A 19,933-nucleotide genomic window follows, 5' to 3' on the forward strand; every position below is an offset into this window, starting at 1 on the left:
CTTGAAACGTCAGGGTATTTAAGGATTCTGAAGACTGGTGAGCCACCACTGCACCAGAATTTCATCGATGGTTCCAACCGTGACAGGGAATTTTTGATAAGTTTTTTTACTTTACAAAATTAAAGCTGAGTAAAATCAGTGACTTATAAACCATGACAAAAGGACAAATATTTAGTCAGAGATATCAGTTCCTCCTGAAAAAGAGTATTTACCTCCTCTCAGTGTAATTTTTCTTAAGGTATCTTACGATTTAAAATGGTTTAAAATTCACCTTAAAAATAGAAACAAACAAAAGGACGAGTTCAATTGACAAAAACTAATAAAAATAAGCTCAAATTTACTGACAGAATCATGGGCACTTCATACAATACTTAGACTCTACCAGTTTTAAGTAAAATAAATAAGAAAAAAACTTATAATTACAAAGCCAGTCTTTCCCCTTGGGGAAACAAGAAGCCACTTTTGACCAGTTGTTCCCTACATATACATATACTGTATATTATTATAAGCTTCTTCAGAGAAGCAAAACATATTTGTCTTCCTGACACCGGATTCTAGTCATCTGTTCGTTTTTACATCAGAAAGGCAACTGCAAGTGTTGGGCCCAAATGTAGTTCTGGTTTACGCCTGAAAAGACCACCGGATGTTCCTTCTATGTGTGTGTATTCGACACGGGCAAATTGACGCGGTGCGTTCAGTATCACCTCCCGAAACGATCGCTACAACCTAGCACAGATTCCCACTCTTTCTCCTGCACCCCCAAGGAGTTCAAACCATTACTGGTGCGACGAATAAAGAGAAAATGCATGTCAATTACTGGAAGGCGGTTTCCCGAGAGGAGCTGCTATCTCTGATCTCACTTCCTTGTGTGGAACTGCACGGACGGCATGATACCTGAGCAAATAAATCAACTACCAGGATAGGAAGAGCGTGTGAATCCACAGTCTTTGCTTTATTGTGTGCAAAGTGTGCTACTGCCCCCTGAGCTTCCTGCATTTCTCTTTTCTTGAAACATCAGTGCTTGATCCTTTGCAAAGTAACCAGAGAAGAAATGAGGCAGAAAGTATCTCTTCATCACGGTCCCCCTCAGTCCCGAGACTGATAGAAAAGGATGTAACCAGACTCAGAGTTCTTTGAGATATCTGATGTCAACCCGTAGAATTCTTCAATAGCTTGCGCATCAATTTTCTGCGGGGCAAAATGTAAACATTAGTACGAAAGTGAGCTCTGGGAACTGCTTCAATCCAATAAAACCTTCCACATTTCTTAGAACCGTGTCTTTCGTCGGGGCTATAAAACAGCTCTGCACAGTAAGAACAGCTTAAGTTAAAAGGGCTGATGATGCCAAGTACTGGTAAGAACGTGAAGCAAACAGGACTCTCAGACACAGCTCGTAGGAATGTAAAACGATTCGGAGACTTTGGGGAAATGTGTCACATTGTCTTCTAAAGCTGAACACACAAACTACCCTTTGATCCAGCAATCCTATTCCTAGGGAACAGAATTTCTACCTGGACTGTAAGAAACCACGAATTCCCAACCATTCGTGACCTACGAAAATGGCAATTTCAGATGGTCCCACCTAACACACCCAGGAAAAATGAGTGCGCGTGTCTAGCAAAAGACTTACACCAGGGTCGTGGAGGCAGTTTTATTTCAGTAAGGGGCAAAAAGGCAAGCTTCTAACTCGTTCTGTTCTGACAACGGGCAATTACAATAAAAAAGAAAACCCTACTATTGGCAACACGAATAAACTGCTAGATACAATGATGAGCGGAAAAGGGCGGACACAAAAGAAGGCATATTGAATGAGTCCATTTATATTCAAACAGAGGCAAAACAATAATGAGAATGATAAGCCTCAAGAGAGCCAGGAGCCAGTGAAGGGGATGGTGGGGAGAAGGGAGGAAAGCTGTGAGGACGGACCAGAAAGAGGATAAAGGAGGCTCACTGGGGTGCTGAGAGTGCACTTGATCTTGATAGTGGTTACAGTGTGTGTGTGTGTGTGTGTGTGTGTGTGTGTGTGTGTGTGTGTGTGTGTGTGCATGCAAATACGGGTGCGTGCACGTTCACATAAAAATTCAAGTTGTTGCTTAAGATTTGTGTACTTTATGTATATTATAACTCAATAATTTTTTTTAACCTCAAATTTTTTTTTCAACAATGAAAGCTTTTTTTTTTTTTTTTTTTTTTTTTTTTTTTTAAAGCTGGCTCTGTTGTCGAAAGCTTTTGTTTTATCCTAAGCATTTTAAAGGTTACCTGACCATTCAAGCATTTGGGATTGCCTGTTGGGGAGTAAGAAGTAGGAATCAGATAATCTGAAGACCTCAACAGTTGCCTAATATTCGTCACCTGTCCTATGAATGAGAGGCTGGGAGAAAAAAGAGAAGAGTGAAATACACACCCAACTTTGAAGAAAAAGAAGAAATTCAGGAACTACTTACTTCTACAATGTCGTCATCAAACAACAACCAAAAATCATGACTCTTAACTATTGCGATATAATGTCCTCGATTGGGACCACTAAAACAAAGAGAAAGAAAAGTTAATTTCATACAATGTTTATTAACATCATTCTTCTATGCCCGAATTTCACGTTCTATAAAGCAGCATAACTGAAACCGATAAAAATACTCCTTACCTATCCTTCCCCAAAATATCAAGCCACATTGATGTGAACTGGCATTCTATTTTAAAATCAAATAATTAGCACTCTACTTTGAAAGATATAATCAGCATTCTATTTATATGAAGTTACGCTATTAAAATTATTTGTCTTTTATAACTTATTATTTTTAAAATAATTTTCAAATTTGCTTCTATGAAAAATGTAAATACATTTTTTTTCTAGCATTTTGAGGGGGGTGGGGGTGTCACAGTCTGAGTTAAACTACAGAACAACACAAGTAAACATTTTTTTCTAAGTCTTACTCTCTTCGGAAAAGTTTTTCTCTTGAGGAAAGGTATCGAGTGATAGTTAAACAAGCAAAGCTATCAAATCTACAGTTCTGAAATCAATCAAGCTTGACCTTCATAAACTTCTTTAAAAACAAATGACATTTTGTTAGTATTATTAGTGCTATTTTTAAGTACCTAGATCTTAGCACATTAGAATGGTCTCTGCGTCTCATTTTAAACAAATCTGGAATAAAGAAATCTAGAAACTCATCAAAATGCATGTGGGACTGTTTCTTCAAAAACAATAAATCCTTTGCTTTATAAAAGACGTGGTGAAGATTTCATCTTCTCCCCGTTTAAATATGATTCATTATAAAAGCTTCTACATAATTCTTCATTAAATTATAATTCCATCGTAACTGTTATAGTATAGAATTTGAGGTAATTTTCCACACAAAGTATTGTTAATGTGAACATTATCTTAAGAGTAGCAACATGAGAGAAAGGAATAAGCAGCCCCTGTGCCTCCTGGTGTCGACTCCAATGACCCGGTTAGGGGAGACGAGTACCCGAGGTGACAAAACGACACAAACAAGAGGACCGCTCTTTCCCCACAGACGAAAACCCCTCAGAACTATTTTTTTAAGAAGGCTTTTAATTCTAAAATTCTGAAATAAAAACCAAAATAAACGGATTTTCCCCATTTCTCGGGGGTTCATCTAAAGAATCATGTGTTTATATAAGAGGCTAAGAATTTTATTTTATTTTTTGTTTTGTTTTGTACTTTTTTAAGGTGGTAGAAAGGCAGAGAGAATCACAGAAAGGCTGAGGAACAGAGCCTGAGAGGGAGGAGGCAGGTGCGGGACACAAAAGTTAGGCATCGGGCAGCTCGGCTTTTTCCTTCGGCAAACAGGTGGTTTGAAGAACAGACAGAAGTCGGTTACAGAAACTAATAGGAGGAGGAAGGGCTGAGGCTCATAAACTTACTAGGCGCCCAGGAAGGCCGTTTATTAGGCATTTGCATCCTGAACATAAAACACGCTCACTGCAGTGGGCGTGAGTGCCTATCGTGTGCACATAAGGGTGTTGCTTTCTGTGGGGATCAGAAAGACACCAACACTTCCTGCCCCGAGGACACGGTCAGTGCAGCAGATAACCCTCCACAAACACATTTCGGGGCAAAACAGAACATAAAAGCAGAGCTGCGGGCGCAGTGGAACGGACAGACCCCGTCCGGGGAGAGAGGAGGTGGGAGGGACAGGGCTGAGGACTCCAGGAAGGTTGGTTCCGGGGGGGCGGGGGCCTGAGACGGGCCAAAAGGGTCACACTTAAGAATTCCGCAAGCACCTGTTAGAAATCTACGCGCCACTGAGGAGAGAGAACGCATAGCTGGACTGGCACGGGCTTGCCGAGGACGAGCGTCCTCGACAGTTGAAGGATGCAGGCAAAGTAAACCATCTACGCTCTCGTGTGAAATCTTACTACAGATAAATCTGATAAAAAATAAAAAAGATTTTTAAATGCTGTTAATCTGTATTTATTCTGAGAGAGAGAGAGAGAGAGAGAGAACGAGCAGGGGAGGGGCAGAGAGAGGGAGACAGAGGATCCTAAGCAGGCTCTGCGCTGTCAGCACAGAGCCTGATGTGCGGCTTGAACCCACGAGCTGAAATCAAGACGCTTAACCCACTGAGCCACCCAGGCGTCCTAAATGTTGCTACTCTTTTGTTAACGGACAAATCATTTCCTGTTTTAAGAAGTGCCTGTTCTCATAAGGGAAACATATACAAACTGATAAACAATACAACACAGGGCAGTAAGTTACGGCTAGCAATACACATCTAGTAGCTACGTGAACACAGAGGCATGGAACCAAATGTAGTAATATTTCAATACAGTAATATTTCAGTACACCAAAGTTTAAGGAGGAAATGATAAACGCACTGTATCTGAAACACCCATCTTGCAATCAACCTATCCTGACACGACGACCCGGAAGGATCAAGAGCCTCGGAAAGATCCACGCCGGGACCATCCTGAACGTCCGCCCCACAGACCAAGAACCTTGCCAGCTCGTCCCTCGGATGCAGTTACCTTCCACAGTGAACCACCACGGCGACGAGGTCGTACATTCTGTCAGGATTGGTTGCGTCGCCAGAGGTGTTAAACAGACGAAGTTCTAAAGGAAAAACTACCCGGTAAGACAGTTTTGTGTATCGATGAAGTTGATCCATGTACTTAAACCTCTTCAGATGCAGAGCTAGAATCATGGGCAGTTTTTTAACTTTCATCCTATTCAAATAAACACGGAGACAGAATTTCATAAAAGACATTCACACCATGCCCTTAAAAGAACTATCAAACTTTAGGATTCCGTTAACAAACCATTAGTAGTTTTAATAGCCCAGCACTGCCCAGTTTTGCATCTTTCTACCAATTACTTTTATATTGGCAAAGCAACATTCTCAACATCTGAAGACTGTCCCACCCCACCCGTCATCGACAAACCACATAAATCTAATTCATACTCAATACGGCTTCAAAATAGATGAACAACATCAGTCCGCTGTTAAGAAATCCTTATTCTGAAATACAGGTCCCTAATGATAAGGCAAACTGCACATGATGCCTATGATTGGTGGAGGAAAACCAGTTCCTTAGAGTTGCTAACTCCTTTGGATGTGAGGGGAGACTGAAATCCATCTGCCCCATCAGTCTATATAATTCAGTAACAGACTGACACAACGAGAAAAGCATGAAAGACCGTTCTGCGAAAGGTGTTTGCCAGAGATAAGAAGTAACTCCGCATTAGGAATAAGGACTACGTGTATCCTCGAAAAGAGAGTAAAATGACCCGCAAATTTAGGGTTAAGTTTTTTACTGTAAAACACCGGCTATCCTCCACACTCTAAATAATCTTTATTACGCCCTTAAATGTCATTTCGCCCCGACACGACTCCGCACTCCGGGCTCCTCCTAATGACAGCCTATTCTTCTGCAGGCTCAGCTCAAACGCTGTCCCCCCACCACAAGTAACCCCTCTCTTCAATCCCCCATCGGCACTTTCTAGATTCACTCTATGCATGTACAGTTTATGACCCCATCAAATGTTTACGATGATTATGGGTCTTCCTCTTCTTCTAGGGTCTAAAATCTTGCCAGGGAGAAACCATTCTTATTTTGTTTTCATTTTCTTTCTCTATCGAGCAGCATGCCTGGCACGTGACAGATACCTGACAAGTGTTGCAGCACTGAATTCCGTAAGTGTTCAATGAAGCAAAACACTTCGTTAATTAAAAAACGAAATTTACTAAGCCATTGCCTCTAATGAAGTGAAAACAAAAATCATCCTGTGGCATCTCGCTAAACCTGCATCCTACAGATCTTAAATGCGGTGGGCAGCTTGTTATTCCGGAAACATTTACTATTCTACCCTGGCCTTTGAAAAACATTAGCGAGAAAAAACATAAACTGATATTCATTCCCGGAAAGAAAGCTAACAGTGTAAGAGTCTTTATGGCCTTTGCCTCAGCAATCCCAACTTCTAGAACTTAAATATATCCTCTCAGATACAAGACGTCTGAAACACATTCACTTCTAGAGTTATTTTAGATCGTGAAAAACTGGGAAAATCCTAGAGACAGGCATGCGACAGAGATAGTATGGGTTCAGTTCCAGACCGCCACAGTAAAGTCAGCATTGCAATAAAGCCAATGGAATGAAATTTTTGGTCTCCCAGTGCACATAAGAGTTAGGCTGACATTATACCGTGTCCATTAAATGTGCGATATCATTACGTCCAGAAAAAACAGTGCAGACACCTTAACTAAAAAACACTTCATCGTGAAAAACTGCAACCCATCACCTAAGCCTTCAGCGAGTCATGACCTCTTTGCTGGGGAAGGGTCCCGGCTCACTGCGGACTGATGGGGGTAGCGATGATGAAGGTCGTTGGGGTGGCTGCGGCACTTCTTAAAAGAAGATAATCACGTCTGCCACACTGACGGACTCTTCCTCTCGTGAACGATTTCTCTATAGCACGAGATGCCGTCCGAGAGCATTTCACCCGCAGAACTTTCCTCAAAATTAGAACCAGTCTTTTCAAACCGTGCCCTGCTTCAACTACCAAGTTTGTGTAGTATTCCAAATCCTTCGTTGACACTTCAACCGGCTTCACAGCATCGTCAGCAGGAGCAGATTCCATCTCGAGAAACCACGTTCTCTGCTCAGCCGTGAGAAGCAGTCCTCACCCCATCGCGTCCTGTCACGAGATCCCAGCAACGCTGTTTCCACCACATCCGCCGTGACTGCCTCCACTGCCGTCCCCAACCTCCAAAGTCGTCCCCGAGGGTGGGAATCCACTTCTGCCAAATTCTTATAAAAGATATTTTGACCTCTTCCCGTTGTTCTTAATGGCTTTCCATTTCAGGAGGGATTTAATTTACTTTGCCCAGATCCATCAGAGGAATCACTGTCTATGGCACCTGCAACTTTATGAAATGGTATTTCTTAAAAAATAAGAAAGTCAGAATGACTCCTTGATCCACGGGCTGTGGAATGGACGCTTGTCAAAAGGCACGAAAACATTCATCTCAGGGCACGATCTCCATCAGAGCTCTTGGGTGACCAGGCAGCATGATCAATGGATGAAGAGCAAAACTTGAAAGGAATCTTTTTTTCTGCCTTTTCCCCGGGCAGAAGGTCTCAACGGTGGGCCTCAAATATTCAGTAAACCATGCTGTAAACAGATGTGCTGTCATCCAGGCCTTGTTGTTCCATTTATAGAGCAGAGCGGATTTAGCGTAATTCTGGAGGGCCCCAGCATTTTCAGGATGGCCAGTGAGCATCAGTTTCAGGTCACCAGCTGCGTTAGCCCCTAACAAGAGAGCCCTGTCCTTTGAAGCTCCGAAGGCAGGCACGGACTTCCCTCTAGGTGTGCGAGTCCTTGATGGCACGCGTCGTCTTCCACAGACCGCTGTTCTGTCTACACCAACCACCTTCGTGAACGATCTTAGCCAGACCTTCCGGAGAACTTGCTGTAGCTTCTGCATTAGCACCGGCTGCTCCGCCTTTACCTCCACGTCACGGAGACGGCTTCTTTCCTCAGCCCCCACCCCCGCAGCTTCCAGTTTTTCTCTTGCAGCTTCCTCGCCTCTCTCCGCCTTCGGAGAGTGGAAGAGAGTTTTGAGGGCTCGCTCTGGGTCAGACTTTGGCTCAAGGGAATGTTGTGGCCGGTCTGCTCTTCTGTCTAGACCACTCACACTTTCTCCGTGTCGGAAATAAGGCCGCTTCGCTTTCCTGTCACTCGTGCGTGCGCTGGAAAAGCACTCTTCACGTCCTTCACGAACGTTCCCTCGGCACTTGCGACGCGGCTGGAGTCTGGCACAAAGGACCCAGCTTTCAGTCTGTCTCAGCCGTCGACGCGCCCTTCCTCACGAAGCTTCACCATCTCTAGCTTTCGATTCAGAGCGAGAGACGCGGGACTTCTGCTTTCACTGGCGCACGGAGGGGTCACTGCAGGGTTACTAACGGGCCTAGTTTCGATCTTGTTGTGTCTCAGAGACGAGAGCAGCCAGAGGAGAGGGAAAGGGGGCCGGGGCGGGGGGCGGGGGGGGGGACGGACGGTAGAGCACTCAGAGGCCATACGGCTCTCGTCGAGGAAGCTCACCATCTTGTAAGGGAGTGGTCTGTGCTACCCCCAAACATTACACCAGTGACATCGGAGAGCACGGGTCATTATACGAAATGTGACCGTAACGAGAAAGCGGGAAATTTGGCGGGAACTGCCCAAATATGACACAGAGACACAAAGTGAGCAAATGCTCTTGGAAAAAGGGCCTCAATAGACTTGCTCGACGCAAGGATGCCATAAACCTTCAATATGTTAAAAAAAAAAACAACGCAGCGGAGTACAACAAAGCAGGGCACAATAAAATGAGGTGTGCCTGTACCTGTCTTACAGAAACTTCTTCGTAAAAGAGGGAATGATCACCAACTCATTTCTGAGGCCAGCTGAAAGCCGGTACCAAAACCTGACAACGGTATTACAAGAAAATCCCAGACCAATGATATCCCTCACGGTATCTCAAAGATGTGAAAATCAACAGAACATTAGCAGACTGAATCCGGCAACATATAAACCTCCCTTGGCGATGATATTATAGTTCTCCTAAATGAAACGCTGACGTTTTTGCCTCAGGTTCTTTGTAAATAAAGACCAGTAACTGCAAAAATGGCAAGATTCCTTTATGTCCCTGAATTAACAAAGTAATCATAAATTCGTAAGGAGCATTTTAAACTATTAATAGAGCCCATTTCTCCTCCGGAAGAAAAGCGTCCTCAGCCGAACTTCAGTTTTCCGGAAATTTTAGATCTCCGCAGAAAAACGATGCTTCCCAGCGATGTGACTTTGAAAAACAAGCACGTCCCCTTCCAACCTAATCAGAGTATTCTGGACCGGGAATGAGCGGACCGCAGATACTATTTTCTCAGCAAAAGTGTACCGCCCTCGTCACACACCAGGTTACAAAGTCAATGCCTACGGCAGCCACCGTCAGGAGGGGTGGCGGGCACATCTTCTCAACCTGGGGCCCCATGACCCAGCGAGCAGACCCTGACGAAAGAAGTCGTGTGCCCGAGATTTATCAGAGCGCTGCTCTGGGGGCCGAGTGAGCAAAGCCGAGAGGGAAGAGGAGGAAGCCAGCTGAGGTTCAGTCTCGGGAAAAAGCCCACAGAGAGCAGCTCCAGCTTGGTCCCTCGGGGAAACCCTGCCTGGACTCTGAATCTCCCTGCAGATTTCTCTGGACCGTGGCGAGGTGACTGGGCTTTCACACTCTCTTCTCCCCCTGCCGGTCATAGGTCACAGGTTAAAGAAATTCCCAGAAGCTTCCTTCCGCGGTAGCCCCAGCCCCAGAGGAGTCCTCTGAAGAAGAGCCGGCGTGAAAGTGCCCCAAAGGAGTGGGGGTGGCGGAGAATGGGCCCTGAGGCCACTCCCGGACTAGAATACGGGCCACTCTGCTGCAGGCAAGGCGGGGTGCGGTGCACCACGAAGGCGAGTTCCATATTCTAGAGCTGTCTGCTGTCTGCAGATTCCCCAAGAATGGCCAGAAACCATTTTTTAAAGGAAAATTTCCCATTTGTGTAAACGGCGGGAGCCGAGCAAAGAGGTCCACACACACTGCGGGCCAGAGGGCACTAATATGCAAACTCTACCCCAGACAACTTTAACATCCCATCAGCACAAGCACATAAGAACTTAATGGAATTCTGTTGGCAGAGGAGTCTTGACCACGCAGAAGAGTTTCGTCATCGTACAGACAGAAAATTCCACCTTCTCGTGGACTGTCATGTCAACGAGGCCTAACTGGGGAAGGTCAGGCTGAGTGTGACAGGGAAACGGAAGTTATGGCTGCGCGTGAGGAAGACACCAGACTGAGTGGGAAGCACTGAGAGGAGAGCTGGACCCGACGGAGCCTGACTCCAGTGGGTGTCATCAACGAAGGCAGGTCTGGGGACAGGGCAGATCCAGTGCCACGACCGGGGGGGGGGGGGGGGGGGGGAGTGGGGGAGAGTCCTGATCGCTACCTGGGGATGCTACCAGGCGCGCATCCGGACAGCATCGACCCGTCAAAAGACAGAAGGACCTAGGCAACCGGACACACGGGTCAGATTCAGGAGGATCCCAATGGGGGAGGGGGTGCTACGGTCTGAATGCCTGTGTCCCCCCAAAACTCATGTTCAAAACCTAATACCCGACGTGACGGTTCTAGGAGGTGGGGCCTCCGGGAGGTGCTTACATCATGAGGGTGGAACCTTCACAGATGGGATTAGTGTCTTTATGAAAGACCCTAGAGGGCTTGCGGGAGTCCTTCCACCAGGCAGGAAGGCACCTGCTGGGGACCACGAAGAGGGCCCTCACCGGAACGCAACATGCTGGTGCCTCGGTTCTGGACCGCCAGCTTCCAGAATGCGAACGGATCGATAGATTTCTGCTATTTATAATCCGCCCAGTCTATGGGGTTTTGTTACGGCAGTCTCAGCAGACGGAGACAGGGTGTGTGTGAAAGGGCTGACTACTCCCGACGTGATACTAACCGTGACTAGAACCTGCACACGCAGGAAAACGATATGCATCTAGCTAGGGAAACCGAGCAGAAGGGAAGAACTTGGCCTCAGGAACAGGAAGAACCTCAGTTACCACTAGATCAGGGTGGACAGAGACAGGCAGCGGCCACAACAACTAGACGCTGAGTCACCTGGGCACTGCGTGAGTCCTCAACGCCGCCCGCGGACAGGGGTGGGCCTGGAGGCGGGCTCGGCTGAATGTGGCCTAAAGGGAGAGAGAGTACAGGGAGGGGAGAGAGAGTACAGGGAGGGGAGAGAGAGTACAGGGAGGGGAGAGAGAGTACAGGGAGGGGAGAGAGAGTACAGGGAGGGGAGAGAGAGTACAGGGAGGGGAGAGAGAGTACAGGGAGGGGAGAGAGAGTACAGGGAGGGGAGAGAGAGTACAGGGAGGGGAGAGAGAGTACAGGGAGGGGAGAGAGAGTACAGGGAGGGGAGAGAGAGTACAGGGAGGGGAGAGAGAGTACAGGGAGGGGAGCGAGGAGGGGTGTGTAGTGGAGAGCCGGTCAGGCTGGCTCAGCTTTCCACTGTCACTCGTCATCAGATCCCGCTCTCAGGGAGACGGGAGTGACAGGCGAGTGCTCCTTAAAATCCCAAGCGGCACTCCCAGCCCAGAGGACAGGAAAACAGCACCTAAAACAACGCCATAAGCCATCAAATCCTCTCGTTCCAGTTCCCCGGCTTCATCACCTTGCTTCTACCCTATGCTTTTATCCTCCCACTGGGTGACAGCTCAGGACTGTTTCATCCACATTTACCAACCTCGTATTTTCCCTGGACTGCGCTATACAGGGGTGCTACGTGAAAGGAGTCAATGTGCGGACAAATTCCGTATGAAAGATAAAAAGATAAATTTCTTCTGTTCTGTGGGTCTTCTCAGAGTCCACAATATGAAGCATGAATAAACAATGAAGAGGAAATTTTACTATATAGCAAATTCATTTGATCGCGGAATACTTATTTTAGGGCACCATTTCCAGAAATCGTTCTTTGACGTTGTTCCAAGATCGGCTGGTTGCAAAGACGACACTGTCTTTACGTTAATACAAACAGATTCCGAATGAAAGCCAAATCACATGCATTTTTCTATTGTGGTAAAAAACATGTGAACTTCACCATCTTCACCCCTTTTAAACAGAGACTATGGCAGTGTTGCCTATAAGCACACAGTTGTGCCACAGATCTCCAGAACTGTGGAGAAAATCGCCCGATTTTCATTTTGCAAACTGAAAGTCTACACCCGCTGAATAACTCCTCTTCTTCCCTCCCCGCAGACCCGGACAAGCACCATTTTATTTTGTCTCTCAGAACGTCACTACTTTAGATTCCTCAGATCACTCGAATCCTACAGAATTTGCCTTTTTGTGACCGGCTTACTTAACATGATATCCTCAAGACTCATCTATGTTTTACGTGACAAGATTTCCTTCCTTGTTAAGGCTGAACGATACCCCATTTTATGTTCATCCCACATTTTCTTTATCCGCTCATCTGCAGATGGACATCTAAGCTGCTTCCTCCTGTTGGTTATTGTGAACGATGCAGCAATAAACACAGGAGCACACACATGTCTTCTGACACCGTTTTCAATCCTTGTGGATATATACCTAGAAGAAGGAACGCGAGATCCTCAGGTAGTTCTACTTCCAGTATTTTGAGGCACCTCCACGCTGTTTTCCATAGGAGCTATGCCAGTTTATAGTCTCACCAACAGCGTACGAGGCTCCAGTTTCTCCACATCGTCGCCACACTTATTTTCTCACTTTCCAATAACGGCCACCCTAACTGGTGCGGAAGGATACCTCGCTGTAGTTCTGATGTGCCTTTTCCCGACGATTAGCTTTAGTCGAGTATCTTCTCATATGCTTGGCGGCCATTTGTTTATCTTCTTTGGAGAAATGTTTACTCAAGTTCTTTGCCTGGTTTTTGTTGCTGAGCCGTACGAGTTCTTGATATATTCTGAGTTATTAACCTCTTGTCACGTATTGGTTTTCAAATATTTTCTCCCATTCATGCCTTTTCACTCCATTTATCGTCTCCCTATGTTACGCGTACGTTTTAAGTTTGACAGAGTCCCATCTGTCTACTTTTGCCTTTGTTGCTTGTGCTTTTTGGTGTCATATTTGAGAAATCATGGCCGTATCCAAGGTCATGAAGACTTTCCGTTATTCTAGGAGTTTTACAGTCTCAGGTCGTATGTTTAGGTCTTTCATCCATTTTGAATTAAGTTTTGTACATGGTATAAGGTAAGGTTTTGCACATGGATATCCAGTGGTCCCAAAACATCGGGTGAAGAGACTGTACTTTCCCTATTTTTGTATCGTGCAGCCTTGGCGCACTTGTAGATCACCTGACCATGCGAGTGAGGGTTTATTTCTGGGCTCTCTACTCTTTTGCATTGATCTATAGGTCTGTCTTTATCCCAGTCCATGCCGTTTTAATCCTGTAGCTTTGTAATAGGTTTTGAAGTCAGGAAGTGTGAGGCCTCCAGCTTTGTTTTTCTTTAAAGACTGTTTTGGCTTTAAGAGTCCTTCAAGATTTCTCCTATGAATCTTGGGTGTTTTTTTCCCCTATTTCATCAAAAACTGCTATGGAGATTTTGATAGAGGTTAAACTGAATCTGTAGACTCTTCTAGGTAGTATGACCATTTTAACAGTATTAAGTCTTCCAATGCATAAACGCAAGATATCTTTCCATTTATTTGTACATATCTTCTTTAATTTTTCAGTACCATTTTATAGTTTTCAGGGTACAAGTCTTTAGCCCCCATCGTTAAGTCCATTTCTAAGTATTTTATTCCCTTTGATGCTACTGTAAATGGGATTCTTTTGTTAATTTTCTTTTCAGATTGTTCAGTTAGTGCCCAGAAATGCAACCGATTTTTGCGTGTTGATTTTGTATCTGCAGGTCTGCTGAATTGATTAGTTCTAACAAGGTTTTTTTTCTTGTTGTTGTTTCATCTTTAGGGTTTTCTGTCAATAAGATCGTTATCTGTGAACAGAGATAATCTGACTTCTTCCTTTCCCTTTTGGATGCCTTTTATTTCTTTTTCTTTTTTTTTGCCTAACTGCCCGGGCTAGGATTTCTAATACTATGCTGAATAATGGCAAGACTAGGCATCCTTGTCTTGTTCCTGATCCTAGAGAAAAAGCTCTTATTTTTTTAACCACTGGGTCTGATGTTAGCTGTGGGCTTGTTATAGATGGTCTTTATTATGTTGAGGTATGTTCCTTCTATCCCTAGTTTGCTGAGTGTTTTTTATCGTGGACGGGTGTTGAATTTTCTCAAATGCTTCTTCTGTGTCCACTGAGATGATCCCGTGGTTTTTGTACTTCATCCAGACTGAAACCTTTTAAAGTCAAACTGGTTTTTGTTTCTTTAATAAGAACTATGATCTGTATATCCAACACAATCTTACTCTCTTATTCCAAGACTACAAACTGTGGACTTTCAGAGCTGGCAGATATCAACTAATGCAAGTGAGACCCAAAAAGATTAAATGAGACTTGCTCAATATTACAACGCAAGTTATCAGAAGGGCTGACGCTAGATCCTAGTAGAAAATAGATAATTTCTATATTGCTGTCTTTCCGTAAACTAACGTGCAACTTATCCTACAGAAATACTCTAAAAACTGTGTGAAAATGTGTCTGTTGGTGGGCATATACATACAAAATATGCATGTTCACCAAAGCAATGTAACAGTAAAAAAAAAAAAAAAAAAAAAAAATGGGAACAATCTAAGCTATTCGATTTAGCTGTGAACACAGTTCACAGATTATGGTATATTATGGTACGCCCATACAAAAAGTCTATGGAGCACCTCTTCAGAATGATGTAAAAATATACTTTCAGTGACATGCTTGTCATTTATTAAGTGAAAAAAGCTACAAAACTGCATATAAAAATTTGATTCCATTGCCAGAATTACATGTGTGCATACAGACACCCTTCAAAAATCCAGGATACACAAAAATGTTAACAGCGCTTTCATAATGATTCTTAATTGACGTATACTTATCTATATTTTCTAATTTCTTTACAGAGCATATATATAATATATATATATATATATATATATATATTATATATATTCCCCATGTATATTAACAAAAAACCTCATATTAAATGATATATTAAAATCTCCTGGATGTCTGCAAAACAAACAGCTTGAGTTTGTAAACCATCTTTAATTACTCACGTATACGGCTATTTGTCATTCTGTACAAAGACCAGCCAGGCTCACAGATACGCCTTCCTCCATGTGGCCAAAGAAGTTCGCGAGTCGGATTCCTCTTAGTTACGTTTAGTCCTTGACTCTGTCTTCCTTAACCAACAGTCTTAGACACCTTCTACACTTTCAGGATTAATCTGATACGTCCTCTCCCAAACTTATGTGAGGTACCCACCCCAATCATCTTCACTAACAGAAGAGAACAATGAGTCATCTGCTTTGATTACCTGTGTCCACTACCTAAAACCCCTCCCTTCCTAATAAACGTATCTGTGTCCAAAATAAAAACAGAAACATAATCATTTAAAAAACCTAAGTTCTTCTTTTCATGAACATTTCAGTTCAACCGTCAGGTGGGGCCATACTAGGTAGACGGCTGTGCCGTCAGGGGAGAGGGGAAACCCAAGCAGAGCAAAGAGCATGTCTGTATGACATCTGTGCATGGTGGGGGTGGAGGGAGAAGACCGGTTACCTACAGCGTCACTGAACAATTAAATACAGAAAGATAACGGGAGCCAATTTTTACTTTCAGAGAAGGAAACCACAAATATGAAAAAGGAGAAAACTAGAATGGACCCTATGGTGTTGGCTGAAATTGGGGATTTAATTGTGAATTCATGGCTTTTCAATATGGAAAGATCAACAGGCAAGATACACAGGTAGAGATGTGAAATTGGGAATTTAATTGGGAACTTATGGTTTTTTAATACGGAAAGATCAACAGGCAAGATAAACAGGTATAGATGTGAGCATATACCCCCACCCTCCAGCTCTGCTCACCCAGGGGGCTCGAGAACAGAAACATCCCGATAGCAGGGAGCACACCTCTATCAAAGTCTTGCTTTCTAAACATCATTCTCCTCCTCAAAGGAACCAGGTCTCTCTGGAGACATGGCTGGACCAGAGTGGGGGCAAGGCAAGTACAAAATGAGAAAATGAGCCAGGAGTATCTTGTGGTGCCAGAAAGTAAAGAAACACTCAAGGATGAGGGGACATGTCATAAAGACACAGGCACCAGCTTGAAGGGGTTCCCGCTGGCCAAATTGGGGATCGTTTGCACATAAAAAAAGTAAGAATGGCAATGGATCATAACCCGCTGAAAACAAACAAACAAAAAAAAAACCTGGAGTCCAAACTGAGATTTAGAAAATGAAAAATACTAGAAGTCTGATGAGGAATGGGTGTATTTACAATCTAAAAATAACCTCCACACAAAATACTTATGAATTATACATGAGCAAAAACATAGTTAAGAGTGAAGAACTCTGGGAGACATCCCCTTAATCAAGTGCTCAAAAGTAACAGCACCAGTAATGGGATGTGCAGCAAAGGGTTAACCTAGCAGGCCTCAGACTGTCTTTACAAAGGTCTGCTTGTGGGGCCCCTGGGTGGCTCAGCTGGTTAAGTGTCCCACTCCGGCTCAGGTCATGATCTCGCGGTTCGTGGGTTCGAGCCCCGCGTCGGGCTCTGTGCTGACAGCTCAGAGCCTGGAGCCTGCTTCGGATTCTGTGTCTCCCTCTCTCTCTGCCCCTCCCCTGCTCACACTCTGTCACCCTCCTGTCTCTCAATAATAAATAAACGCTTAAAAAAACCACTTCTATTAGAAAGGTCTGCTTATAAGGGTGATCCTTGGTTAATATAGGAGAATTTGAATTTGAGGAGTGTCCCTAAATGATAAGCGTGTCTCAACACGCCTAAATTGTTTGAACAAACAATATGGCTTATGCTCAACACCTGTTCTCCTTCTGAGAGTCTGGAATTTTGGTACATGCTGGGCAGACGGCGCCTAGCCTTCGGTTTAAAACACTGGACACTGAATCTATAATGAGCCTCCCTAGCAGAAAACACTTCTCCCACATCACATTCAACACTACAGGAGTGAAGTACGCCCACGTGACTCCATGGGACTGGACTCCCGGAAGCTCACCTGGTTTTCTGCTTTGCTGACGTGCTTTGTCACCTTCCCCTGTAATAAGTCTCAGCTGTGAGCATGACTACATACACGGAGTCCTGTGAGTCCTTCTAGTGAGTGTCCGGAGTGGTCTTAGGGACCCCCACACACCATGTGTCACTTAAGAGGATACAATGGGAAGAAGAGCGCTTCACTTCTGGGAGACGCCCACCCAGAATACATAACCTGAACCTAACCCTAAGAAAACACGAGATGACCCCAAAGAGGGCGGTCTATAACATAACGAATCGGCAATCTTCAAAACTCTCAAGATTTTTAAAGTCAACAAGAGACTAAAGAACTGTTCCAAATGTAGAGACTAAAGAGACACAAATACTAAATGTAATGTATGTTTCTGGGCTGGATCCTTTTTTCCATAGAGGACATTACCGGGACATCTGCGCTAATAAAATAAGGTCTACGAGAACAGTGGCGTGTCAGCGTGACTTTCCCCGTGTGGGTGAATACGGCCATGGGAAAACTTCCTTGTTGGCAGGAAACGGCTACTCAAGTGTCCAGGATCGTGGGACATCACACCAGGACCTTATTTTCATACGATTTCGGGTAAAATGGCATTCTTGGTACGGTTCATACAGCTTTTCTTTGACTCTGAGATTGTTTCAAAGTAAGAAGTAAGGTAACGAGAATGATGACGACGACTCCATTCCCTGATACCGAATCCCAAAGAAGAGAAGGTACGACATCCTATGTGGGAAGAGCGGAAACTCGGGTACAGCTCCCCCTACCTCTCCCCACCAAGGAAAAAGCTACACAGGCAGCAAAGCCTCAAAGTCAAATATTTTAACCGTACTGGTTTAGGATTGTTAAACAAGTGTAGAAAGTGGCCTGAGGGTGGGGAGTGGGATACTGTTGATCTGGTAAGAACTTAATGCGTCTTCATTACTCAACGATAACATTCAAAAGTTTTACTCAGTGTAAATTTTCACACATCCCTTTCAGCTAGAAAAGCCCATCGATAACATCCATTGCCAGAGCAATCACTAAAACAGTTTAAAAACTCTAAATTACCGTTTGTGTGCCTCCTGTTTGCTGCGACATTCTTCACAGTAATATTTGTATTCACTGCACAGAGTTTCTGTGTTGCTAAAACCCCTGCGTAAAATTCAAAATAAATTTATTTTGTCTATACCGGAAAACTGTGTTTGTTTCAAAATATTCTAAACCAAAGACATTCATTAAATTTCAACATAAATACATCCACAATTACCTTAAGCAGTGAGTGATCGATGTGTTTTGTTCCACGTCAACAGAAAGGTCTAAAAAATCTTCATCTTTGCTGCTTATCTGGAAAAACAGGGAATTACCTTTGATTTTTTAAAATATCAGTAAATCACTGCTCTGAAAGGATAGAATTAAATTCATTCTATTAGTAGTAGGTATATGAAGAATTCTTTTTCCCCCCAAATTCACAAGAAATCTCCTTGATCTGGATTATCCAACGGGACACTGAGTAAACGACTCTCATCATGTGGACAGGTTAAACAGCAAAGTACATCTGGGACCGATTCCCTTACTGGCAGAGGCTAGGATGTCAAATCCCATCACTTTCCTGAATCTCGGTATTATCGTCAAGCACGAAACAAACTGCCCATATGCACTGATACTTAAAACCCACACACACACACGCACACACAGGCCAAGACGGAATGAGGATGCTTGGCAAGGGCCTGACGCCCGTGTTGTTTTATCATTCAGGAAATAATTATAGCCTAAAATGCCAAATTACAATCTTCACCGATGACCTTTTCTAAACCTTCCCTAAAAAAACCTAACGTAAGGTTCTGTTTGAATTATGGGTAAATCATCTGATAAAAAAAATTAGCGCTTATTCGTGTGAACAGGATTAGGGTAGAACTGCGGATGTCACTTTTCCTAGCTCTTTCCTTCGACGACTCTCTGCCCGGGGTGAGCGTACAACAGGGCTCTGGCGAAGCCTCGCACCCACCACGGCCGTACCCCCCGGGGGGTAAGCGCTCTCCTGCTTCAACGGCGCACCTGTTTCAGGAGCTCGGCATCAGTAACTTGTGATACTTCGTGTAGCTGTACGGATTTAGAGCCGCATCTACTATGTCCTTATGCCAACAGGAGTACGTTTTTACCGTGTACACACGGTACAGTGTACACGTGTAAGGAAGGTACAGTGTAAGGAAGATGGCAGAGAGAGAGGAAAGGGGACGTGAGGTGCTTAAGGAAAAAGAATCAGCTCCGTTTTGGAGGAAGGGTGGCGTGGCAGAGACAGGCTAACACGCGGCTTTACGTGCAGGCCAAAAAGGAGTGAAGATTTAAGAGCCCGGTGTTTGTCAAAATGAGGTCTGCGGGTTCTCAGGCGCTGCCTCGGCGGTCTTCATTTTACATTTCCATCTTTATGATATAGAAGGAGGCTCTGGATCATCTGGATATATCTGAGTTACTATGTTTGGCCTCACAAGCGTGCTGGTACCAGGCAATCGCCGAGTGGGGCACTATTTAACTTTCAAAAGTGTTTGTAAACACGTCTGCTTGTTGTCGGACTCCCGTGATCTAACGTCAGGTCACACCCAGGATGTGGGAGACTCAGAGAAGCAGTCTAAGCTGGAGACGTGGGTGGGGAGTCATCAGCACAGGCGGTAACGAAAACGGACTGTGACCCTCCCGATGCAGAGTGAGAAGCCGCCCAAAGTGAAAGCCTGGAGGACACCCACATTTAAAGACTAAACAGAAGAAAAGGAAA

At 44.4% G+C, this 19,933-nt stretch overlaps 1 protein-coding gene across 5 annotated transcripts in view; it reads right to left on the reverse strand.

Annotated features, from left to right (window-relative positions):
- Window positions 1-933: 933 nt before the first annotated feature.
- The window catches only part of USP12 (ubiquitin specific peptidase 12), a 101,720-nt gene continuing 82,720 nt past the window's right edge, over window positions 934-19,933 (reverse strand). For 4 of the 5 annotated variants that reach the window (XM_042987640.1, XM_042987728.1, XM_042987669.1 and 1 more), the window contains 5 exons: window positions 18,431-18,507; window positions 18,232-18,315; window positions 4,990-5,187; window positions 2,445-2,523; window positions 934-1,188 (listed from right to left, as the gene is read on the reverse strand). In XM_042987640.1, the coding sequence (XP_042843574.1) occupies window positions 1,087-1,188; window positions 2,445-2,523; window positions 4,990-5,187; window positions 18,232-18,315; window positions 18,431-18,507 (540 nt within the window). In that variant the 3' untranslated portion in view covers window positions 934-1,086. The remainder of the gene's footprint in view (window positions 1,189-2,444; window positions 2,524-4,989; window positions 5,188-18,231; window positions 18,316-18,430; window positions 18,508-19,933) is intronic. The other variant, XM_042987704.1, reaches the window with a different exon arrangement.

This window comes from Panthera tigris, chromosome A1 (assembly GCF_018350195.1).
Source record: "Panthera tigris isolate Pti1 chromosome A1, P.tigris_Pti1_mat1.1, whole genome shotgun sequence".
Lineage (NCBI taxonomy): Eukaryota > Metazoa > Chordata > Mammalia > Carnivora > Felidae > Panthera > Panthera tigris.